The sequence below is a fragment of the Hoplias malabaricus genome, chromosome 10 (genome assembly GCF_029633855.1).
Source record: "Hoplias malabaricus isolate fHopMal1 chromosome 10, fHopMal1.hap1, whole genome shotgun sequence".
Classification (NCBI taxonomy): domain Eukaryota; kingdom Metazoa; phylum Chordata; class Actinopteri; order Characiformes; family Erythrinidae; genus Hoplias; species Hoplias malabaricus.
The window spans coordinates 10734307-10761651 of record NC_089809.1 but is presented as its reverse complement, the minus strand read 5'-3'; the positions used below and the strand labels follow the sequence as shown (position 1 = coordinate 10761651).

The 27345-nt window shown below is 38.7% G+C and overlaps 1 protein-coding gene across 7 annotated transcripts in view; it reads left to right on the top strand.

Annotated features, from left to right (window-relative positions):
- si:ch211-285f17.1 (sickle tail protein homolog) overlaps positions 1-27345 on the top strand; it is a 168244-nt gene that overhangs the window by 101754 nt on the left and 39145 nt on the right. For all 7 annotated transcript variants that reach the window (XM_066682499.1, XM_066682492.1, XM_066682494.1 and 4 more), the window contains 3 exons: positions 3432-3645; positions 13709-13907; positions 17897-17990. In XM_066682499.1, coding sequence (XP_066538596.1) covers positions 3432-3645; positions 13709-13907; positions 17897-17990 — 507 coding nt within the window. The remainder of the gene's footprint in view (positions 1-3431; positions 3646-13708; positions 13908-17896; positions 17991-27345) is intronic.

The following is a 27345-nucleotide window of genomic DNA, read 5'->3' as shown; positions in this document are numbered from 1 at the left end:
TTCAATCGTCTTGGCCTTCTTCGTCGCATCTTCCTCTTTATGATACGCCAAATGTTCTCTATAGGTGAAAGATCTGGACTGCAGGCTGGCCATTTCAGTACCCGGATTCTTCTCCTACGTAGCCATGATGTTGTGATTGCTGCAGAATATGGTCTGGCATTATCTTGTTGAAAAATGCAGGGTCTTCCCTGAAAGAAATGATGTCTAGATGGAAGCATATGTTGTTCTAGAACCTGAACATAGTTCTCTGCATTAATGGTGCCTTTCCAGACATGCAAGCTGCCCATGCCACAAGCACTCATGCAACCCCATACCATCAGTGATGCAGGCTTCTGAACGGAGCGGTTATAACATCTTGGGTTATCATTGTCATCTTTGGTCCGGGTGACATGGCGTCCCAGTGTTCTCTGACTCATCTGACCACAGAACAGTCTTCCATTTTGCCACACTCCATTTTAAAAAAAAACCCTGGCCCAGTGCAAACGTATGAGCTTGTGGAGCTTGCTTAGAAATGGCTTCCTCTTTGCACTGTAGAGTTTTAGCTGGCAACGGTGGATTGTGTTCACTGACAATGCTTTCTGGAAGTATTCCTGAGCCCATTCTGTTATTTCCTTGACAGTGGCGTTCCTGTTTGAGGTGCAGTGACGTTTAAGGGCCCGGAGATCACGAGCATCCAGTAGAGTTTTACGGCCTTGACCCTTACGCACAGCAATTGTTCCAGTTTCTCTGAATCTTTTGATGATGCTATGCATGGTTGATGATGATAACTTAAAAGTCTTTGCTATTTTATGCTGGGTAACACACTTCTGGTATTGCTGCACTATCTTTCTGCGCAATAATGGTGAAATTGGTGATCCATCTTGGCTTCAGAGAGACACTGACAGTCTGAGAAGCTCTTTTTATACCCAGTAATGTTGTCAATTGACCTAATTAGTGTTAATTGGTCTTCCAGCTGTTCGTTATATGCTCAATTTCCTTTTTCCAGCTACATATTTCTATTTGTCCCAACTTTTTTGGGATTTGTTGACACTGTGAAATTTTGAATCAATAAATTTTCCTTTAAAATGTTACATTTACTCAGATTAAACTTTTGATCTGTCATCTATGTTATATTACGAATAAAATATTGGCATTTGCCATCTCCAAATCATTGCATTCAGTTTTTATTCACAATTTGTTTAGTTTCCCAACTTTTTTGGAATCCGGTTTGTAGATGCCAGAACATATAAGGCAATCTGTAAATATGTGGGTGTGCCACAATCATTGAAGTCTAAGTTTGAATCCCATTTTAATCACCTATTAATCATACCACTTAGCCCTACCCCTCCATTTTGTCTAGGGGTATGGTGCTCAGTTCTTGTTGGGAAAGAGGGGTACAGACAAGGGATAGGGTTATATACTTTAGGGTTATAGTTGTGTACTACATTTATGTGCTCCCACAATCCAAATCATATGCTGGTAGTTTCATGAATGTCCATAGGTGTCAGTATAAGAGTGAATGTGCGATGCGCTGTGATGGACTGGCCCTCTTTCAGGGAGTTTTACTGTCTTGCACCTGGTGATTCCAGGTAGGCTCCAGACCACTACGACTCTGAACAAGATGAAGCCGTTAGAGAAGGTGTATGACTGAATCGTTTGATTTGGCACAGCTTAAATGTTCAGCAAGTGGTGGAATATTCTTAACACTGATGTGACACTGACATGCTAATACCATGGTAGTGTGTGTGGTGCTGGTACAAGTGTATCAGAGAGGTGTTACTGAGGATTTTACATATGTTTTACATCACCTAAAAATATCTGAGAGTAAAAACAGACCACCGATGAAGGCTTACACTGTGCATCCACGGTCCCTCTGTACAACAGGAAAGCTGAGCTGCAGTGTAAGGGTTGCTATAACCATGATCCAATTACTTTAAATGTAATCTCATGTGGGCGGCATGGTGGCGCAGCAGGTAGTGTCGCAGTCACACAGCTCCAGGGACCTCCAGGTTTGCTTCCCAATCCGGGTGACTGTCTGTGAGGAGTTGGTGTGTTCTCCCCGTGTCCACGTGGGTTTCCTCCGGGTGCTCAAAAGTGTCCGTAGGTGTGAGTGTGTGAGTGAATGTGTGTGTCTGTGTTGCGCTGTGTATTCCCGCCTTGCGCCCAATGATTCCAGGTAGGTTCTGAACCCACCGCGACCTTGAACTGGATAAGCGGTTACAGATAATGAATGAATAATCTCATGTTTTCCTGTATTCCATATACATACAAAAATATTTTCAGCCACTATTAGCTCAATTCTCACTAGTAGCACAATTCTCTCATCTGTACTCATCTTTTTTTTTTTTTGGCGTAGTACATACACTCATGTATGTTCTCAGGTCTTTGATCAATGTAAATGGTTCACTTATTCTTTTCAACTTTCTCTCTCTCTCTCTCTCTCTCTCTCTGTAGTGTTTGCAGGGGATGTTGTCTTCCCTTCAATGTGAACTTAATATTCAGAGATATCTACTAAAAATCGAGTCCCTTCATCAATTTCGAGTCAGTATGGGCTGTGAGGTGAAGCCTTGTGCATCCCAGCTAACCTTCCTTTAAGTGTGCGTGTATGTGGGTGTGTGTGTGTGCGTGCTTCTGTGCATGTGTTTGTGTGTTTCTCACAGTGGTCGATGCTTTAAAGTCGGCACTGTGTGAAAAAGGACAGACTTAGTATACAGTTCTGAAAATTTGCCTTATTTGACTTTTGTGGTTTGCTTGTGCTGCGGTTTGCTGTGGTTAACGTGTGCTGCGTGGTGGAAATGTGTTAATGCGTGCATTTGCTGTGTGTGTTTATGTTTGTGGTAGGCCTCTTGCATTTCTACTACAAATAGAACTGAAAAAAAAATCACCTTTTTGGGTCACTCTCCTCTTGTAGCATGGACTGGACCGCTGAATAGTGATGCATGATTTTCAAATAGTTATTCTTTAAACTTTTATGTGGAAAATTTCAAAGCATTCTCCATATTAAATTTGGCGCTTCGGACCTTTCAGGTTATTTAAGAGTCATTTAATCTCTGTTTATCATTCTGGCCTCATGAAATCTGTACAGCCAGTTTTTAAATCTTATTTGCATATTATTTTATAATATTTATTGAAAAACATATATGGCCTGTCACTGTATAAAAAAGAAAAACGTCCTATTAAAAGTATGACTTCAGAAGAAATATATTATGAGCAGTTGTCCACCAATATATTTATAAATCGGAATCCGATATTTGCCAAATGCCTGTAAAGCCAGCCTTGCAATAGTCCAGCAAAAGAACACATTTGTGGTTGAAGCATGGATATGACTGTGGATTTCAGATAATACACAAGACCTTCAATGCATTTAAATGGAAAGTCTGACAGAACTGGTTAAGTGGTAGTTGTTGGAACTCTCATTACTAACATCATTATTTTCTCTGTTGTTTCTCCAGAGCCGGAGCCCTAAGCAGGGTTCAGCAGCGTGTCTGTGCCCCAGCCCTGTGCCCTCTTTTGGAGAGCAGCCTGACCAGGGCTCTCTAGCCTCGCTTGACACTCTGGTGGTCATGTCGGAGTGCGACAGCCCCCTGGGCTTCACCCGTGGCTCACGCTCTCGGGCCAGCCTTCCAGTTGTACGCTCTACCAACCAGACCAAGGACCGCTCACTCGGTAGGTACAGTTCAGTTGAATTGTATTTGTGTTGCACTTTTTTGTTTTCAAACAGACTTGTCACAAAGTAGCTAATCACTAGTGTGTGTGTGTGTGTGTGTGTTTTATATTATTTATTTGTTTGTTTGTGCCTTTACATACATTGTTTGCCCAGATTCACCCCGTTCTTCAATATTCAGGATCACCACAGGGCAAGTATGATTTGGGTGGTGGATAATTTTCTGCAATGTGTTAGTGTGTGTTGTTCTGATACTAGTGGATCCGACAAAGCAGTGCTGCTGGAGTTTTTAAACACGGTATCCACTCACTGTCCACTCTGTGAGACATTCCTACCTTGTTGGTCCACCTTGTAGATGTAATGTCAGAGACAGTAGCTCATCTATTGCTGCACGGTTTGTGTTGGTTAATTTTTAATCTTTCATCAGTGGACGCAGCACGCTGTCGGCTGGATGTTTTAGGTTGGTGGACTATTCTTAGTCTAGCAGTGGCACTCAGGTAACAACTCCACCTGCACTGCTGTATGTGATCTTCCCATCACAACAGACAATAAGACACCACCACCTGCAGCTCTAAGAATGATCCTCCACCCTAATTATACCTGCTCTGTGGTGGTCCTGTTGGGGTCCTTACAATTGAAGAACATGGTGAAAGGGGGAAAACAAAGTGCACAGAGCAACAAATGAACTACACTCTGTAATTGTAGAACTATAAAGTGCTCCTGTGTGGTCAGTGGATCTGAGAGGATGGGCAGTGAGTGTAGAAACAAGGAGGTGGTCATAATGTTATGGATGCTCAGTGTAAATCTCAATTGTAAGATTTCCCCAAATTGTTCAGCCCTAATGACTACAAAAGATTTCTGTTGAAAGACTTAAGGTATGTTTTGGGAGTGTGTTCAGGAAACACAGTGTAAAGCAGGGGGGAAAAGTGTCTGAAAAGGAACAGTTATAGCGCTTTTCCATGAAAAGAACTCTGGTTCTTGAACCGGTTTCCTTCCTGATTTTTGGAACCTTGGTTCATTCCAGTAAACCAGCCCATTTTTCTACAAATTTAGAAGGGGACCAAGGATATGTCATCAGCTGGGGGGCATAACTGTGGAGAAATACAATGCCAGAGATAAACTGTCAGAGTCATGACAGAGTCATTGTTTATTCTTTGTTTACCATGGAGTAAGATCAAAGTGAGATATAATACTTTGTAAATGTGGCTGAGTTCCAAGCCGTCCTGCAGAGCTTGTGAACAGTGAAAAAACATATTGCAGAGCCACGGCTCTGACCAACGTTCATGGTGTCGTTCCAAACACAGCCGCAGAAACACACAAACACAGAATGTGGTCTTGTTTTCATTCATTCATTCATTCATTCATTATCTATAACTGCTTATCCAGTTCAGGGTCATGGTGGGTCCAGAGCCTACCTGGAATCATTGGGCACAAGGCAGGAATACGCCCTGGAGGGGGCCCCAGTTCTTCACAGGGCAACACACACATTCACTTACACATTCACACCTACGGACACTTTTGAGTTGCCACTCCACCTACCAATGTGTGTTTTTGAACTGTGGAAAGAAACCGGAGCACCCACGTGAACAGCACACCAAACTCCTCACAAACAGTCACTCAGAGTGGGCCTCAAACACACAACCTACAGGTCCCTGGAGCTGCGTGACAGCGACACTACCTGATGCGCCACCGTGCATTGTAAATGACCCCGTCCAACTCCACTGGGCAACAATGCTCTATTTGAGCACCTGAGGTCTTTCTTGAGTTACTGAACCTCGACATGCCCATGGACGACGTCACGGTTTGCGCTGAAAAACCAACTCTTGTTTACTTCCAGCTGGGAATGAACTTTTCTGGTTCACAAACCAGTTTATGTTGGTGGAGACGCCCCGAACAGTTCCAAATTTAGTTTGCGAACTGGAACGGAGCCTGTTCCACGTTGGTGAAAAAGCGCTGTTAGAGGTCATGCAGGCCCATGCTCATCGGTCAGTCAGTGTGGCCTGAGACATGAAAACCCATGGTTTCAAAAATGGTCTGAAAGGTTGACAAGCAGGGACATGCTGTCAATATCTTACATTACCAACAAGTGGGACAGAACTGAGTGTTTTTTAACTCAGCAAATAAAGTTTGTGCTACTGTGCACAAAACCTACCTATAACTACTCAAAATTTCACTCTTCTGACATATGTTAATTTGTAATGCTTTAGGTCATCTTATGGTTTTGAATGCGGTACATTGAGGTTGTTGGAACACCTGAGGTTAGGAATTTGAACGACTCCTCTGATTTTGCCATACATTGAATCACTAAATGCCTCCTCCAGTGCCTCCATTCCTTAGAAAACCCACAAAAGGAAGTCCTTTACCACAGAATATGATGAAATATCCCCCCTCATTTTGCACAGGATTATCATATCCTGGGGTTATTTTTACTCCTCATTTTACAGTAGGTGAAATTTGCCTGAATATTTCCAGAAACAGGAACATGCAAAATGGAAAAAACTACTGAAATTGTCTATTCAGACAGCTAATCAGCATTATTTGTTTAAGTGATTTTAATGTTTTTGTAATATTTGGAAAAAATATTCAGCAATGTCATTCATTCAAATTATTTTTTTCAGCACTTGTATCCACTCTCTCACACTCTCTCTCTCTACCTCTCTCTCTCTCTCTCTCTCTCTCTCTCTCTCTCTCTCTCTCTCTCTCTTTTTATATATATGTATTGTGTGTGTGTGTGTTCACACACACCCTGGTATCCTATTTCAGCTTTCACTAACTCCTGCCTTCTCAGAATGCTTAAGGCTTTTTTTAATTATGGCTGTGAGTGACAGCTTGAGATTAGAAACCACACACAAACACTCACCCCAAGTCATTCAAGGTGACACCCTATTAACACCTATGTTAAAAACACAGTCATTTGCAGATAGTTACTGGCAGATTACAGAGCACTGCTTCATATTTCTTATAATTGAGTGTTATTTTGCATTCCGGAAGTTTTGAGAAAGTCTTGGCTCTCTCTGCTTGCACTCTTTATAATCAAATTACTGCTTAAATACAGCATGTGAATTACAGTTTAATTTATGGAAGTTGTCCAGATGGAATATTTATGCAAAAATTGATGTCTCTTTCTTCGGTCTCCTCTGTCTAGACAGTCTAGAGACTTTTGTGGATGTGGGGGTGGGGGTTGCGGTATGGGGGGGCGGTGTGTTGGGGGGTGTTGATTCAGTTTTTGTGTATTTTAAGTGAGTTTGACATTGTTGGGGTGAATGCAATTCTGTCATTTTCCATCCAGCGTTTGGAATCACTGCTGTCTCCAAAGCCTGGCGTCATAGCCTGTACTTAGGCACATACAGGCTGATATTATGGGAGACACACTTGTTTTGAGGACACACACACACACACACACACACACACACACACACACACTCAGAGGGATCTAGCTTCAGTAATGTGCTATAATGGACACAAACTCACACATGTCATTTTGTTAGGTACATGCACTTTTTAATCTAATTAATATGTAGATTACAATAAGGTACTTGTAGCATGACAGTCAAGGTGCATTAGGGTAGAGCTGGGCAATATGGCTATAAATGTTATCACAATATATTTTTCTTTATGGATCAACTTAGTTATTTATTACAAAATAAAGTTACAGTTTTTAAAGGACATCCTTCTAAAAATGCAGCCAGAATACATGAAATGTTCATTACTTTGCAGTATTTAAATTGTAAATATACATCTACATAGTATGCAAATTACTCAAATCCAAAAGAGTTCATTTCTAACATACTTTTCTTACCACAAATAGTTTTGTCAGGAAAGCATTCTTAGGGCATCAATATCTTACACTTTTAAAGAAGCCGAAAGAGTAGCAAGATAAATGGAAGGGAACATCTACAATTGTGGGGAACAGCGTTTGTTTATGTTCAGAGGCTAAACGTCTTTTAAGGTGGAATGGTATGTTTGAGGAAAAAAAACGTGTTTGTTTGTACGTGGCTTATGTTTAACTTGTTATTAAGTTTTAATTCATTGTTTGAATGACCACTAATTTGTAACTTAGCTATTTAATTTTGTAGAACTTTCAGTCTGTGTTGACTTTTATGCGGTTAGCCCTCACCCAAATTAGATTCAGTTCCATCTACAGCAAACAAAAAAAAAAAGAAATCAATATCACCCACTTAAGGTGCAGGAATAGAGCATTATCCTCATCTCATTTCATGCTTTTTAACTTTCAACATCTCTCCACTGTCCACTGTCTCCAGATTTTTTTCTCAGCTGTGGCTCAGCCAGTGAAGCAGAGAGAGAGAGAGTGAACATATCTGAGCCACTTTGGGCCTTTAGTTTGCTACCTTATTTACAGAGCTAGGGTTGTGTACAAGCTTCAGAACTTCTTTCCAGAAGGCAAACTCAACAGAGAGCTTGCAAATGATGAGGAAACACCCATTGAATTTGTTTTTTAACTAAACATGGCCTTTAACTTTATGAACTTTTGAGTATTTAAGCCTAAAACTTGACAACAGCTATAATGTACCGGAGAGATGACTTGTAAAATTAAAATCAATATCTAGAGTAATCAGCCCCCTCCAGGGTGTATTCCTGCCTTGCGCCCAATGATTCCAGGTAGGCTCTGGACCCACCGCGACCCTGAATTGGATAAGTGGTTACAGATAATGAATGAATGAATGAATCTAGAGTAATCATTTAATTGCATAAGTAAGTAATAATTGCTCGTGTATGTCCAGAAATTTGTAAACAATATTTATTATGAAATTCTGCTACTTTAAGGTGTACTCATTGAAAAATATAAAATGACTTTTGTATAGGGTAATAAAATTCAAATGTTTTTCCTTATACTGCAGAGTTGCAATTTTGGAGATTTAAGGATTTTGTGACAGCTATAGTATAATTATCAATATAGTATTATACATATTGGAGCCTAAGCAATATGAAATGGGTTTGCCCTTTGAGTTTAACAAAGAAATGATCATTTTGTTGTGCTTAAGATTTTAGGTTAGTTGTGTTTTCTTTGACTTTCATTTGACTGTTCCATGCTGAAAGTTTATATAAACAAACTGACATATATGCGTACACACACACACACACACACGTGCACGCATGCACAAAAACACACTGAAAGGGAAGCTTTTCCTGACCCCAAAAGCTCTGATTGGTCAGTTTAAATGAACAGCAGCTGGAAAACCAGTTAGAGAGAAAGGGAGAGGGAGAGAGAGAATGAGAGAGAGAGAGAATGAGAGAGAGAGAGAGAGAGAGAGAGAGAGAGAGAGAGAGAGAGAGAGAGAGAGAGAGAGAGAGGATACATTACTTCTGAATGAAGCTTGTGGAAAGTATCTTGAGGCAAACGTGTTTTCTGTTTTTTACGCTTCATCTACAGTAAGTTATTCGTCTTCTGCTTCTTAACAATTCAGTTAAGATTGGGTTAATGTTTGTATTCTTAAAACTGCTGCTATTGTTTAGCCCCGTGTGCTTTAATGGGGATTATCTTTGTGTTGTGTTGTGATCATTTCGTTCAGATGGAGTCTATTGTGCTTTGGAAAGTCTATTGTTGTACTAGACATCAGGAAAAAAATAAATTTGCTACATGCTTTCTACCAATTTTGTGTGATTAGGGCCATGCGTAACTTATTAGTTTTCTGAAATAGAAACAGCTCAGTGTTTATTTAGTTTTTAAACATAAAAACAAACAAAATCACAATTGTAGTACAATTACGGTGTTCATGTGAATTTTCTAACATTTGGGTCTGTTGTAAAATGTCATTACACTTGCTTACCTTTTTATTTATTCTAATTTTATGCAATATTTAAACATTAGTCAAGTTTTCGAAGAAACATTCCTTGCTTCCCAATCAGTACCCGAAACTGCATATTACTGAATCCCCAGGACTGGATTTAAAAAGTACTGGTTTTAAAAGTAAAAAAATCTGTGCCATAACCTTCCCTCAGTCAGAAAATCTTTGAAGAAGAGAAGAGAATTTTTGACAATTATTATAAAATGTGATTATTTTGCACATTCTACTCTTTTAAAGCATTGGACTTTTCTATCCATTGTTTGTCTTCTGAAGCAGCATTTTGTCTCCTCCCACTGAGACCTTAGTAAATACCATTGTTTAAATCCAAGACTGTCTTTTCTATAAATGTCCTATTTTTGAGTGCAGCGAACATTTGTTTCTCATTTGTAGTGACAGCAGGATGTATTTCCAGTGCATTGTGTGAATCTCAGACAGGAAATCCTCCTCTACAGGGCACTGATACAGTTAGTTACTCCAGGTGTGTGTTATATGTTCAATAACGGAGAACAGTCTTGTTCAAATGGCTCAAATGAAATGCACGAGCTTACGTTACCATGCTCAATGCCAAGCGCAGTCCAATTTTGTATGTGATCCAAAACTTATCATCCAAAAAAACGACATTGAAGGATGTTATAAATAAATAACCTTTACAAAGGACTGATAAATTCTGACCATTACATTTCTTTATTTATCTATTCATTTATATTATTGATATGTGCGATAATATCTTTGCCGTTAATTGTTTGGGTAATGCCCAATCTTTTGAATTGGTATGCCTACCTTTGCAGTTGGATTTATGTTTGTGATTTTAGGTTTAATGTTACTTTAAGACCATGCAGCTTCACAGAATGTGACTCTGAGGAGTCTATGGGAAGATTTGGGAGGGACCAACAATTTTCTTGCCATATTATGTCAGTGAGAATATATATATATATATATATATATATATATATATATATATATATATATATATATATATATATATATATATATATATAGCTTCACATAACCCCCTCACTTTCAGCCAATCAAATATTAGCCTGCCTAAACTCTCCCAGAGCTTCTGGGAGGTACAAAAGCAATTATTCTTTGAAAACTTTGCTCAGATATTGGTAAAAACAATTCTATTGTTTTTACATTATAAATATTGGTAGGGACATATGCAAACTTACGCCCGTGATTCAATACCTAGCCTTATTAATGCCTTTGTGGCAAAAAGTACACAAATCCTCACATGGATTCCTCAATCCTCAAATGTTCCAACGTCTAAGACCTTCTCTGTTACTGCATTAATTATGAACAAATAGCTTATATAACTTATAATTTTCATGTACATCAGGACTAATGGTAGGTCAATCATTATTACATACATGTTTTACTCTTTCTTCTCTTCTAGGTAAGATGTAGAATAGGGGTTGAAATGTCATAAAGGAGGGGCGTCTTTAGACTGAGTTTACTGGGGTAAAATCACTGCTGTGAAAAGTCAATTTTATCCTGGATTCCTGAGCCGAACTACAGGACACGTCACACACACACATTCATTACTGGCACTACATTTCCCATAATGACACAGCATCTTTCCAGAAACTTTAGCAGTGCTGTTAGTCAGGCAGTTTACTTTAGATTTTTGCACATTCATAAATATTTAAAAGAAAGCCAGCCACATAAGAGACAAGATAAATATTGCTCATAACCATATATTTTGGTTATAGCTACTTTAAACTGTATAATGTACCTAAAATACCTAATACACCACTAAAGCAAACAGTCAGATATTCCCTAGTCAGATAGTCCAAAGAAAATAAGAGCATGTGACATTACCCCACATAAGTAATTATGAGCATGTTGCTTTTAAAATCTGTTGTTTAAGAATCTTACAATTCAAGACTGTGTCATTAGGATCAGCAGTAGGTTAGAAATAATTTTCAGTGTACCCCGTGTCTTCTTCTTGGCGGAGACAACTTAAAGGTGAAACTGCCTCAGAAAAGTGACTACAAATCATTTCATGTTGATTGTAAATGCTGCATATGGTTATAAATCCAGGTGTGTGTGTGTGTGTGTGTGTGTGTGCACGCTCACCGCCAGTGCTTAATTTGAGCCAGATCCTGTTGGAACAAGATCCGCACCTCTCAAATTTGTAGTGCATGTGTTCTGGAACCTATATACATGGCACAATAGTGAATGAATTCAAGTTTGTATTGTTTTGATGTTTTTTAAACTATTCCCTGAGAATCTTACAGGCATCAATATCTGTAAAGAAAGCACTGAAAACCCCCGACATTTTTCCGTTTATTCAACAATGTTACTGTCCATTTAACACTCGAGCCCCCCCACAAATGACGTCACACAAGGGGTGTTCCCAGTGGGGTGTGTTTGCATCACAGAAACACCCTCAGTTTGTGCTGCAATTAGAGCCTCATCGTTTGCAAGTGCACTGTTCGTTGCCTTATGTGTTTTTTCCTCATATGAAAATATTTTCTCCGCTCGCGAATTTTGAATTGGATACGACGCCATAGATCAGGCGGCATCAGAAACACTCCCAAGGGCGGAACATTTCTCCCCTTGCACCTAGTGATTCTGGTTAGGCTCTGGATCCACTGCAACCCTGAACTGGATAAGCGGTTATAGACAGTGAATGTCTATGTGCGAAATGTGCGAAACTGAAAACATTCTAACTTTCCCACTGTTTGTTTACAACTGTATGTTTACAGTTCAGCACTTGGGAGTGTTTATTCATTAATTTATTATTTTAACCTTTTCTTAATCTATCTTTTTACTCTTTCTGCTTCTTTAAATGCTTGAGGTGGTAATGCCCTAAGAATGTTTTCATGACTAAGACTTTTTTGGGGTAAGAAAATGATATTCCAGGGAAATTTTTCCATGTGAATTTGAGTAGTGTGTGTGTGTGTGTGTGTACACACACAAATATACATTTGGTGTATTCAGAATGAATAAGTCTACATTTTTTTTAATGGATATCACATACTAGTTAAACACTGTTATTGCTCTCATTCTTAGTCCTTTTAATGATCCTGGGCTAATGCTTTGGGTAAAGTGCTTGCTTGGACAATGCTTAGTTTGCTGCATGTGTTTGCGTATATAAGTGGAGGACAGAGAGAAAAATAGAGAATATGTATATGTATCATTTCCACCAGTTTTCTTTAAACTCACTTTAACTTATATGCATCTGCACACCAGCCAACACATGCACACACACATCTTCAACTCAGAAACTTAGTCACTCGGTCAAGCATTAAGTTTTAAAATGCTGTTTACAAGTTTTCCATAAGACAAAACAATGGCTGCTAAAGCAATACCTTCACTACTGACCATAAACATTACTGCCCCATACACCGTCCACATACTTTATACACTCTACTGTTAATTAAACATTCTTTACATGTACAGCATGAATGAATGCAGTATGCACACCATATACCATCGTACATTTTGATACTGTTTATTTTGTATATGTCAAGTTCGTAAACATTCACTATATTCTATACAAGCTTATAATACACTGAACGATCACTGGATTAGGAACATCTACCTTGTATCTACACTCAATTTCTATTTTATTAGCTCCACTGACCATACAAGAGCCCTTTGTAGTTCTACAATTACAGACTGTGGTCCATGTTCTTATTTCTTTTTGCACATCTCTTCAATGGTCAGGAGCTCCACAGAGTAGGTATGATTAGGGCGGTGGATCATTCTCAGCGCTACACTGACATGGTTGTGGTGTGGTAGTGTGTGTTGCGCTGGTATGAGGGGATCAGACACAGGTGTTTTTAAAGGCCTCAATGTCACTGCTAAACTGAGAATAGTCCACCAACCAAAATCATCCAACTAAGAGTGTCCTGTGGGCAGCATCCTGTATAATCCAATGGACTAGAAGACAATCAACTCTAACTGTGTCTGATCCACTCGTACCAGCGCAACACACACTAAAACAATGATACCACATCAGTGTCACTGCAGTGCAGAGAATGATCCATTTCCCAAAATCTTTTCTGCTCTGTGGGGTGTCTTGACCATCCCTTCATCCATTTATCTATATCTATATATTTATTGATCTATCAGCAAATACTATTTAAAGTGGACAGTAATAAAAAAAGTAGCAATCTTTATAAAGATTATAGTAGGGTTTAATGTTCCAGGTGCCTTTTCATTGTGAGCTTATGACATTTAAATGTGCTCTATTTCTCTCTCTCTCTCTCTCTCTCTCTCTCTCTCTCTCTCTCTCTCTCTCTCTCAGGTGTGTTGTATCTGCAGTACGGTGATGATGTGAAGCAGATTCGGATGCCTAATGAGATAACAAGTGCAGACACGGTTCGAGCTCTGTTTGTCAGTGCCTTCCCTCAGCAGCTTAGCATGAAAATGCTGGAGTCTCCCAGTACAGCCATCTATGTCAAAGATGACATGAGGAATATGTACTACGAGCTCAATGACGTCAGGTATGACGCTTTTGTCATGGCATGTCAGAACTGTTGAAAGTAAAGGCTCCATTTCTGTGGCTTCTTTCCACATGGGGTAAACCATCTTAATGCCATATTGCGCTAATTTTGTAAGGTACAGATGCAGTTTTGACCATTTGCTGGACAGGAAAACTGTGTAGCTTAAACAGGTTTCCAAAGCCTGTGTGGCTGTTCACAGTATCACAGTAGCATGATGGTTTCTGATGCGGTTCTGTGTAAGGGCACTAGGGTCATGTACATTAAGCATTAAAGCATTGCCCTACACCCTCTAAAGCTGCTTCATGGACTCTTTGTGCATGGTGAGAGAGAGGGAAATGCAGTCATACAGCTCCAGGGACCTGGAGGTTGTAAGTTCAAGTCCCGCTACGGGTGACTGTCTATACTGTCTTTGGTGTGTTCTCCCAGTGTCCACTTGGGTTTCCTTGTGTTCCTGTATCCTCCCATGGTCCAAAAACACACATTGGTAGGTGGATTGGCAACACAAACGGTGTCACATAGGTGTGAGTGAATGCGTGAGTGTGTGTGCGGAGGACTGGCGCCCCTTCCAGGGTGTGTTCCCGCCTTGCGCCCAGTGATTCTGTTTATAATGTGTGTGTGTGTGTGTGTGTGTGTGTGTGTGTGTGTGTATATATATGGGCAAAATGTAACTTATTTGTAAGTTTTTATTCACTGTTTGAATCCAGAAACCCCCATATTTTCATCTCCCGAATTTGGAGTCTGTTCCAACTTAATTAATCAGTAACAGCAAAATAAGTCAGTATAGCTGACTTATTCTGCTATGGAGCAGAAATAGTGCACATTCTCATAATTTTTTCGAGTTTTTCAATGTTTGAAGGTCTCTACTCCGTCTAAATGCCTCCACATGCCATTTCTTGTTGTAAAGCCACAGACCCACAAAGAAAATGCATGGGCCATTTTAGGCCGAGATCCTTAGGCTCTGTCCAAACAACAGATTTTTTCAGCATGCAGACTGACCAAAGAGCTAGCAAACGGTGAGGAAATATTCTCTAAATGTTATAAAATTAGAAAATCTCAAATATTGCTAATTAGCACAAATGCTACTGTAAATTGAATTATGAATTGTGAGCACAGTCAGAAATTGCATCCCTTGGTGTATTTAGTCACTTTTTTCTTTGTCATTCTCTCCAACATCCTGTTAATAGAATATACACAAGAAGTTGACGGTCAGGGTGCACTTCCTTTTCCTGTTCCATGTAGTGTTCTTGAGAACAGATTTTGTCAGGATATCAAACTAATGTAAAAATGTTAGTCTGTCTCTACCCAACTATTTAATTTGAAATACACTTCACAGGCACATTTTTAAAAAGTCATATGAATGTTTGAATATCCCTGGACAAATTACATTATTTTATGTAATTTTTCTTTAAATATGATCGCCTGGTTTGTTTATTTATTCATACCCAAATTTTTTTATTTTTATCTATTTATTTAACCCTGCATTTATATAGCACCTATCTAGAAACCCAAGGATGAGTTACAATCAACACATGATTCAATCCACACACACACTGCCGAGAAGCAGCAGCCAAATGCACACAGCGTACCCTCGACCAGGAATGACCGTTCACCTGGAGCTGCATCAGGCACTAAGTTTTCACCCAGGATAGAGCACCAATCCATATCTGGGCTCACACACATTCACTCACACACATACAGACATTCAGTCACATACACACTCATACTCCAGGACAATTATGAGAGAAACCAGTTCACCTAACCTCAACCTAGTTTTAGACTGTGGGAGGAAACCAGAGACCCCGGAGGAAACCCACGCAGACACGGGGAGAACATGGAAATTCCTCACAGATGGGACTTCGACCGAAGATACCAGCGATGAGACGCGAACGTGCTAACCACTAAGCCATTGTGTGGCTATTTGCTAATATTACCAGAATAACAAAGGATAAAACATACTTTAACTCAGTGGCTCTCATACCTTTTCTGCAGTGGCCCCCCTTTGAGATCAAAAAAGAATAAAATCAAGAAAGCTTTAGTTTCCAAATTGGAATTCATTTTGAGGAGAAAGGAAAAACACCTTTATTGATCCCCTTATGGAAATGACTTCTCTGCATTTGACCTATCCGTGGTAGTGAACACAGAAGCACACACTTGTGAGCAATTTTTCACAAACACTATGGGCAGTGAACACACACAACTAGAGCAGGGGGCTGCCAACTACCTCGGTGCCCGGGAAGCAGTTTGAGAGTTAGGTTCCTTGTTCAAGGGCACTTTTTCCTTGCCAGTCCTGGGAATTGAACTGAGGATAGTATATCAAACATCATAATGTCGGCACCATAGCATAGTCTGCAAGCTGGAATAAGTTTAGCACACATAAAGCACACATATCTTTGATGTTGATCTTCACAATAGAAATATTCTCTTAGAAAAATCTTCAAATTAACATTATTCACCCCTATTTGCACCCCATATGCTTTTGCCAGACCGTCCTAGAAGAGGCATATGCGCTTACTGACTGACACCTAATGTTGAAACGCGCATGCGTGAGTAGGAACCGTTAATTCAGCTGTATTTCACAGAGTGAACTTAAGGTGGCCTCCCTACACCACTACACCTAATGTTAGTTCAGTCATATTTCACATCCCAGTTCGTGAACTATATTTGGGACTGTTCAGCGGTGATCAGAAGTCCTCTTTTCCATATACAAGTACTCTTTGGGACCTAAAAAATGCATGTTCAAGTGGTCAGAGAGTTGAGAGCTGAATTGGGACACACTCGTGCTGCATCAATGCTGTAGGTTCACCATCCACCGCGGTACAGCTCAGTGTTTTACTGGAGCCTCGAACATAAATGTGTTAAACGCTGTTGAGGTAAAATTTATTATAGTCTTTTCTTTATGTTTGGAGAAAGTTTCTGTGACACAGCCATTTGTTTTCTACTATATATTTAACAAACAGAAAGTCATCTTGTCTGTTCCTATAACGACACAAATACACTTTCTGCCTAACTTTAATCTTAGAATTAGAAAGGTTTATGTAATCTGTTGACTGGTATAGTAGTAAAAGTGAGCTTGTTCATGCATGCACACACATGGGAGTAAACACTCTCTGGCATGGTGGAGTATTATTATTTGCCTTTGTTTAAAAGCTGTATATGATGTATATCTAAATTTTAAAAATCCTAAAACCTTAGGAACACCTTATATTTAAGATAATCAAAATCTCAATGGCAAATATTATGAATTCTTCTTTTAGACTGGAGCAGCCAAATATATCCACAAGGTGAAACTTTTTTTTAAAACATCTGAAATATACTCGGTACCCACAAAGTGACAATTACGCAGTCACACATACATACATGCCACCTCTTGAAATTTTAATAAGTTCCCTGTCTTTTCATGCCCTATAAAAAAGGCAGTGACCCGCCCCTTTAGTTGCCATAGTGATGAGAGCTGAACTTTGAGACGCTCTCGCTTTTTATCACATAGTCACATGACCAAAGCTGACCAGGCCATATCACTCACACACTTAAATACACACAGAAATGTCATCTGCCAGAAAACAGGCTCATACACACTTACACACCTTCTGATCATTAATTTATGAAAGAGAGAGTCAAAGATAGTTGGTTCTCACACTCAGACGCTGGTACTTGTTTTTCAGTGAAGGGCTTAGGAAGACTGCCCTGTTTTTTATTTTTATTTCTAAATAATTACTGAATAATTAATGAACGAGAAGTCTCCAGCTTCAAAGGGGAAAACCGATGGATTTTGACTTGGAAGAAGAGCATAGCATATTGTCAATAAGCAGCAGCGATGAGCCTCACTCCTGCTGCAACTCTCCTCTCACTCGAGTTGATCTTCCTTCATCACTGGTTCACCCAGCTGTGGCCAAGCTCAGGGGCCGGCCTCGTGACCACCGTACTCGACCCCGTTCAGATGGTGATCTCTGGAGCATGTATCTTACTGATTGGGATTTGTCCATCCACAGGAGTATCACAGACCAGGCCTGTCTCAAGGTGTACCACAAGGACCCTGCCCATGCCTTCAGCCACGGACCCCGGCCAAGCAACGGAGACACTAGGGTGAGTATTAAATAGAAAAATGTGTTGTTCTGTTTCTGGTTAAGAATTGTTGAGAAAAAACCTCATGTATCTTAAATTATACATTTATTAGAGAAATACATAGGAAGGTTTTAGTCATGGCCAATTTCCATGCTACCAACATGACACTACCAGTATTAGAGAGTGAGGGCTGTCATCCTCTAGACAACTTTGTGTCCCTAGACAGTTGAACACACATAGAAGAAAACACTAATTGCCAGTTTAATTAAAGGGGATGCTGTTCTCTCAGGTTTGTTTACGTTCCAAAACGCCATTTTTGAGGGGATAAAACAACAGGATGTTGTTTGAACATTGCTGAAGTTTAACTTGTCTGTAAGTTCTTAGTTACTGCTTGAATTATCAAAGAAACTCATTTGTAACACAAATTGTTTAGTTTTGTAGCACCTTTGGAAATGCAGTTAGCCATCTCTCTCTAATTTGAAGACATTCCACCTTAAGTAATCTGAAGTAATTTGAAGTAATCCAAAGCAGCAAAAATACGTCAATATAATTGGATCAGATATAGAGCAATATCCTTATTTCAGTTAGTTTTTTTCAACGTTTGGGGGTCTCTCCGTTATCTTAAAAAAATATACAGATGCCTTTCCTTTGCCATGAGCAGAGAGAGGGGGAAGCCCTAGCTTAACACACAGGAACATTTTATTTTTTTAGTCATTTACAGACTCTAGGGTTTTGTAAACAGTATTAAACTGTTTTTAAGCATGAAAACAGACAGGAGTGTTAGTAAATGACAAGCGCCTGTAAGTCTATTATGCACAAGCACTGGAATATGCAAAGAAGGACAGAAGTTTGGTCATCCTATATGAGGGTTTTTTGATACCTGGCCATGGATAGCTGTGGCATCATTGGGGATTAAACTAACAAATATTGAACCCTCAAAATACTGCTGACAAAATTACTGCATCACCTACTTTATGAATTTACAGACGTATATTGTGTTTTAGCCATTGGTCAGCTTCACTCAGCATTTGCAATAAAATACCTAAACTTTATAGTTTTTAGTTCTTCACAGTGGAAATGATTTGTGTTCAGTCAAAAACTCAAGCAACACTTCTCCGTCTGATCCACTCATACCAGTGCAACACACACTAACACACTAACACCGCGTCAGTGTCACTGCAGTGCTGAGAATGATCCACCACCCAAATTATACATGCTCTGTAGTGGTCCTGTGGGGCTCCTGGCCATTGAAGAATATAAGTATAAGAAAGTATGCAGAGAAACAGGTGGTTGACGCTCTGTAATGGTAGAATGATAGATTGCTCCTGTATGGTCAGTGGAAGTGATAAAATGGACTGTGAATGTAGAAACAAGGTAGGTGTTCCTAATCCATTGATTTTTTTGTGATTTTTATATGATTTTTACATATATCAGTGACATTAGGGCCATCTACAGCTGTTCCAAAGCATAACAAGGTCAATGGCTGGTTTTTCATAGGGATTGTACACAGTTCTAATTGAGCACTTCTGTCATTAATGGGTGCACTTTCAAGTAGTTTAATCCATTAGTTTGAACCCTTCTATTACTGATCCCCCTATCCCCACCCCTATTGCTGTGTTCAGTGATCCGCAGAAATTGTCTTTGCTGGTTTGTGTTAATCGTTTGTTTATCCTGCAGCCCAGCCTTTTATCAAGGACTTTGTTGCTTGAGTGTAATTTCAGGGGGATTGGAAGGACTTGCATCCTGGTCACATGCTCAGCCGGGGGGGGATGGGGGGTGGTGTTTCAAATGGATGTCAAAGGGCTTTTGCCTGCTCCATTCTTCCTCATAATCCTCCCCATTCTCCCACAGTGCCCTCTGTGTTTGTTCAGCATGGATATAACGGAAATAAGTCCGCTCTCTAGTGTGTGTGTGTGTGCGCGCACACTCAAATCCACCCAGGTCAGCACCTAAAACTTTTTGTGTCCCCTAATCCCCAGTCTGGATTTGACCCACTCATTGTGCTAATAAGCATTTGATTAGACCTTCACATCCACCCACAGGAACTGAAAAGAAGGGAGAGTGCTAAAGATGAAAGCAGAATAGCAAATGCAGTTTAGGTTGTCACTGGCTAAACATTGGTTTTAGATGGCTCAGTGCTGTCTGATGTTGCTTTAAAGTGGTCACAATGTGGTGAGATTGAAATTTGAGAATGTTGTGAAGCAAATTCCTTGTGTCGTGTGTGTGAGTGTGTGTGTGAGAGAGAGAGTATTTTTTCAGAGGATTAAGGTATTGGGTGAAGCCTGATAGTCTTGTGACTTTACAGGCAATAAGACAGGGTTAGAGAAAGAAAGAGAGTTTTCAAGTACTATGCAAATAACAAGCAGTGTATATACAAGGGAGAATCTAGGTTTTGCTAAAAGAGTAATATTGGTGTCAAATCTTGTCTTTGAATTCATTTTGACTTTGATTTTTTCCCCCTGCTTTTGGGATAGCTGAGGCCAGTTTTTCTGCTTTGTGCTCCTGGTGAATATTTTACTTGCAAGATCTGCAAGTTTGAACTTGGATCATAAATGCAGAGATTCAAGTCTCCTATAATCTGTCAAAAGCTTTGACAGCTCCCTTAAGGTTCTGTACAAATAAGGCTGTTACAATAACCATTTTCTGTGGTAGGCATATTGCCCCAGAGATAATTGGCATTAACTACATTCTTGTCATTTTGAGACCTTTTTAATGGCATTGATATAATGGTAATTACATTTCCATTATTATATCAGTGGCATAAAAGGGTCTCAGAATGACAATGAGAGTAATACAGTATAATAGCATAAAAAATGAAATTACACTTATTTAAAGAGCAGTGAACAATATCCTAAATAAATAAAACATGAATAAAGTAAAAACATTGTTTTCAAACTAAATGACCTAACAGCTCCAGAACAGAGAGACCAGAGAAATCTGGCTAAAATATTGGTGATGTTCTTATGTAAACACACCAATAAATACAAGCGGAAATTTTGAGGTCAGCAATAATTAATGAGGTAATGTACAAATATTTTATGAAAAGTTGATACAGTCATTTTTGACAGAACCATGTACAAAAAAGAATACACAAACCTCAAGAATGTGGTGTTTTTTGTTTGTTTGTTTGTTTTGTTTTGTACTTTTTAGTACAAACACACATATGTACAGATGTTTGTAGACCCTGTTTAGTGACTTCAGCTAGTTTTCAGATGTTTGTGCCACATAGTTTAAAGCCAAAGGAAGGCTTGAAATAAAAATGGGACCGTCTAGATTAGTTGGACAAAAGCACAAGCTTATGGCCGTATAGTATATCTGGGCCAACATTTGGGTTAAGGATGAGACTATATATGTTTTCCTAAAAGTTTGTTTGGTACGACATGCTTGATATATTGAGATTATGTCATACAATCAGCTAAATACACACAAAAGCACACACAGACTTCATTGATGCTTGTGAAGCTAGCCAACATTTGCATTAAAAAACTTTCAGCTGCATGTGGTTGTTGGTTTTCCTGTTTTGAATGTGTGTCTGTTTTATATGTTGGTAAGTTTGTAGATCAGCTCTCTGTAAAACTCGAAACAGATGACCACTTTCTTTTTATCTTCCTTTAGCCAATGGGAGAGCTAGATATTTAAAGGGGTGTTGGGTCATTGGTTCTGGGTCACAATTTTGTTACATGTTCCACTCCTGTCATGCTTTGGAGAGGATATTTGCAGTATTACATACATTCTACATACAATACTATACATTCTGTTTAAAGTTTGGACATCAATAAAAGAAGAGAAGTACATTACATTATAGGATTATGCAGGTTATGCACTTAAAGGTGACGTTCAATACTGTAATAAAAAAACAGTTTGTTTTTTTTTGTTGTTTTTTTAATAAAATGCCAAGTAAAATAGAAAAAAAAAAACAAAGTGGCTCAGTCAGACATGCTAGGTTTCCTTTATCTGCTCATGCCATAAAATATGAACACGCCTCCCAAACATTAAAATTCATGAAAAGAAATGAGGATATTGCTTTGTTCTGGCTCCATAGGTGAGTAATATGACTTATAGTTCCTGTTTCAGATTATTTAGTTAGGAAACCACATTAATTTAGGGAGACCACTAAGTGCATGTAAGTAAACACATGCAAAACGCAAGTTAAACTTCAGCCACGTATAAACAACAGTCAGTTTTCCCCTCAAACATACCCTTCCGCATTAAAAGAGATAAAGTTTCTGTACATGAACAAACATGATAGTTCCCTGCAGTAGCAAACATTGCCTTTTTAATACTAATTCTAAAAATAATTTGAGTGTGTAGTATAGATACAGTTGTCAATGTTCAGTATGCTAAAAAAAAATACACAGTGCATACTTGGCAACAATCCAACCAGAACCAAAAAGAGAGGAGCTTCTCACATCTAGAAATAGCCCCAAACCCCTTACATAGTGCACTTAACACATTATAAAACTACTACACAGAAACAGTACACAGAATGTTAGAGGTATTTGAAGCTTATATAGAATATAAATGCACTATTTTACTGCAGAATACATTATTATTCTGACCTACATTGTACACTACACAGTGTGGAGGGAGATATTGAATTTGTGTTTCAGGTTTGAACAAAATGGTGTACAGCATTGTGATGACATGGTATAATGTGTGTTTTTATATCAACAGTAGATCACATCTTCACATTAAAAAATATTGCAGACCATTTTTTTTAACATTATTATGTAACTCAAGACATACTGTGTATAAAATACCTTCATCTTGACATTTAAGACTCCTAGTAATTCTTGGAGAATTATTATTATTTTGGACTGACTGACTCTGGAATGGTGCACAGATGCACACAATCATGTATCTGTGAATTTGGGGGACATAACTTAAACTTCCATTCATTTTGTGGACATTTATAAGTAACTTTTCCATAAGTACTACTAACCTAACATTTATCCTAAACTTAACCTGACATTAAACCATTTCTTCACCATAAAATATAATGATTTACATTTCAACTATGATCCCCACAAAGAGGTCCCCACATTGTGAGCATGTAAAGAAATGTAGGTCCCCACATTGTTATATATTCCCACTGCACACACACACACACACACACACACACACAAATAGACAAACAAACACCTCCTTTCAGACAGGACTAATGAGCAAATCAATTTGGCCCTGCACCTGTTCAAACACATGGGCAGTTTGTGTGTGGGTGTTTGTGAGTTGGTGTGTCTATGTGAGTCTGTGTGCTTGTACTAATGTTTTTTTATGCATTGTCTGGGAAAGCACATAATAGGATAGAAGGAAAAAAAATAGTTCCTAAAACCTGCTGTTTGGAACCAACTAGGAGTTGTGGTAGCACTTGCTGTTATTCAAGTTGATTTTTGAATCAGAGAAGTATCCACAGATCTTTACTCATTATTGTGTATTAAAGCTTCTTAATGGTACCTTTTACATCTAATTTTTATTATCATAAAATGACTGAGAACCCTATGTGTAGTAAATTTTCTTGTAAAAAAAAATGAAGCCCCAGGGCCTCACTGAAGGATTGTCTGTTTTAATGTACATCTGTTTGTGTTGTGCAAGTGGTGCCCGGAGGAGTTGTTGCTTCTTGTAAAGCACTTAAATTTTAAATATGGTATAAAACTAAAATTTACTTACTTTACTTACTTACACTGACCTGGTCAGTAAACCATCACTTTAAGTGCTGGAATCCATGGGTTGCAGTCGTGATATTTTATTTATTTATTTATTTATTTTTGTGTGTGCCATATTGGTGACAGATGGGGGAAAAATCACACTGTGTAGCATCACAAGGAGAAAAAGACTCTTAAAATTGGTTGGCCACATGAACATTTTCATCAAATAGGATTTAATGGAAAACATCTACACTCATACACACATCATATACAAGCTTCCATAATTGTCTTATTTCATTTGTGTGATTTTTTATTATGTAAGAGACTACAGACACAAGCCACATTTTCTTTTTTTTTAGTCTCATTCTCTTCATCCTGAAAACAAAAGAAAATATCGAATCCGACTGTCTTCTGAGAGTGTAACAGAGTTTTGAAGGATAATGTTTTATTGCAACTGTCTACCTAAATTATTCTTTTGGTTTTGCTTAAAGTTTAGTAAAGCAGTTCTCCTTGAAAATGTGCATGATCAGTGAAAGGGGGTTTCATGCCACAGCGAAGCCGAGGCTGAATCCCAAATGTCTCCCTACACCCTCTATAGGGAACAGTTGGTAATAAAAGAATAGTTTGTGCACTCATGCAGTGCATTTGTATGTCAACAATTATTTTATTGAGCTATAAGGTTCAAGTTTCCCTGTCAAATTTGCATCTAATTAGAGTCTGTAATATTACATTTATTATCTGTGATGTGTATTATGTAGATAGTATGGGACGCAATCCAGTCTCTTCTACTGACACAGATGAACAGAGCTCTCCTTACAAATGTGACATGGATAAATGTGTCAGGGATCCATACTTATATTTATTGAATTATTCAGAGTATAAATGAAGACAAAAATTGTTGACTGAAACAATAAAACAATATAAATATCACTCTTTTTGTTTGAGTAATGAGTAGGCATCCAATACGGCAGCTACTCTACACTTTGATTTCAGCTGCAACCCATGAACCAGAGAGAGAGAGACACACACACACACACACACACACACACACACAGTTCTTAACCCCGCATCCATGCAGAACGTAGATAAACATCACTTTACCAAAAGTGTGGAGACTTGCTCACCCAACATTTCCTCTGAAATCAGTGCTATTAATTAGAAGAGAATTTCTCCTGTTGCTGCAGTACCAGATCATACTATTCTAAGAAGGCATTTCACTGGATGTTGGACCATTACTTTGAGGATTTTTTTTAAATGCTATTAAGCCATAGAACTTTAGTAATGTCAGATGCTAATGTTGCATGAGTTGTTCCGGATCATTAACATTACTCCAACTAATCGTGAAAAAATGTATTGTGTTCCGTTACTTCAAAGGACAGTTTCACTGCTTAACATCTGATTGCTGGAAGGCTTTAAATTCCTCCAGCCAGCGTTTGGCATGTGGCTTAGGGATTTTAACCATGTTTAGTCTCTTTGTGTATTTTCACATTTGATTGTTTAGATGTATAAGCCAGTTATGTCTAGTTGGCTGCTTTGTCTGGTGCTTGTCTTTTAGTGTTGTATCTTTTAATGGGGATTGAAGGGAAAGCTCTTCAGTTGTAAGTGCTTCCTCTAACATCTGCATAGCATATTCCCTTCCCTTCACTAGCACTTGGACAGCTAGTACCTGCAGTAGTTTATGGTATATTCCACTGGGCGTCTGCAATATTTAATCACATGAGCTCTTAATTGTGGGCGTAGATTTATCTTTGTTGTTTTGTCATGTTTGTCTTATCCTAGCTGACACGCCCTTGTTTTTCAGTATGACTTTATTTGTACTTCAGATAGATATGATGACAGAATAGTTATTACTGAGATTTCAGAGAAAGATCTCAATGCTCAATCCACTTTATGAAGTCTTTATAGCATCAAATATTGTAAAGAATTATCTCTCCTAGGTGCTCTTCCTAGTGCACTTTTTTTTAAACCGTCTTTTATGTTTCTTAATGGTGTTATAATTATAACTCTAGGAAGTGCATAATTAAATCATAGCTTTTTAAGCTTTCACTTTATACCATAAGTGTTTGTATGTAAAATAATAATAATAATAAATAAAATAAAAATATGTAATAAGGTACGTTTTAAAAATTATTTGCCATTTAAGGGCATGTTGAAAGCATAATGTAAATTGAGTACAATATAATTCAGTGAATAAATATTTTATAGAGAATAAGCTGTAGGAAATAAAATGAAGTAACAATGTTAAAAAGGTAATTACGATTGATTAACCAGGTTGAAAGGCCAAGACACTGCTTTAGCCTGAAGCAAGCTAGAATTTCGAACTGAACTGTCTGAACCCTTGGCTCTCACCTGGGCTGGGTGTGGTGCTGTGTCTGACTCATCTGTGTATAATTCTCAGAATATAAGAGGACGAGAGAAGAGAGAACAGATACAATGAGTTATCGTCTGCCTGACCTTTCAGACGACAACACGAAAAGCTTTCAATAAGAAGCCGACACAAAAACAACTTTTTTTGTCAAAAGGAGGTGTTTTGGTTGGTTGTTTTGCTTTGGTGTTTAGTCCGTCTATTCCTTGGTGGTGCTTCACAACTACTTCTGGCATGGATTGCATGTGGATTGCATGGACAATGTGCACCTTGTAGTTGGACGCCAAAGTACAATGGACCATCCTGTATTGCAGCAAATATTAGGACTAGGAGTCCAGTGGTTAAGTTTCGACTAGAACTTTTTTACATTTTTAAACAACTTTCTTTTTCAGCAGTCTAGCAAGTCTTTGGTCAATATTGGCCAGTTTGACTGAACGTGAAGGATGTCTGTTTTTGGACACATAATCAAACCTGCTCATCTTTAACTGGGCTTCGGAGTCAGATCAAAGGTACCTCAGTGTCTTTATCTGAATGGATGTCTGTTTATTATAGATGAATGTGTTAGAGAGTAGTTGGCACAAATGGATCAGACACAGCAGTGCCGCTGGAGTTTTTAACCCCTTTGTCTCCCTTCTGCTGTCCAATAATAATTCCCTGTGGACATTGTTCTGTTTACTGATGTGTTCAGCAACAGATGAGTTACTGTCTCTGACTTTAAATCTACAAGGTGGACCAACATCATAGGTGTGTTTGACAGAGTGGGCAGCGAGTTGGCACAGTGTTTAGAAACCCCAGCAGCACTGCTGTGTCTGATCCACTCATACCAGCGCAAGACACACTAATACACTAATCGGCTGTGTCACAGCAACGCTGAGAATGATCCACCACCCAAATCATGCTGGTCTTTGTAAATCTTGTGGGTTCCCAAGCTTTGAAGTATGTGATGAAATATGAAATAATCTAAAACGTTTTAGGTAAAACTTGCAAAAACATTTTAATACTTAAAACCTCTGTCTGTCTGCTGTCTGTTTCCAAGCAATTGACAACACATGCATAGCTGATGGACATGTTCAAAGCAGCTCCACAAGAAAGATAGGTAGTTATATCACTTCACACTCTTCAAATACCAGAATTGAGATACTCACTCCAAGTTTCACCCAAGGCCAGTTTCAGTGTGCTGTATTTATAGATTCTGCTCCATTGGCGACATGGTTATTCCTGTTGCTCCTCATTGCTGAGCTGACAGGAAGGAGTTGTATTGTTAAAATTCTGTCCTCAGGTGTTCTACAAAAGTAAATATTTCCTATTTCTACAAGTCCGAGACTTTCTGTCCAGTTAGCTTATAGATACACATAAGCCAAGTAAA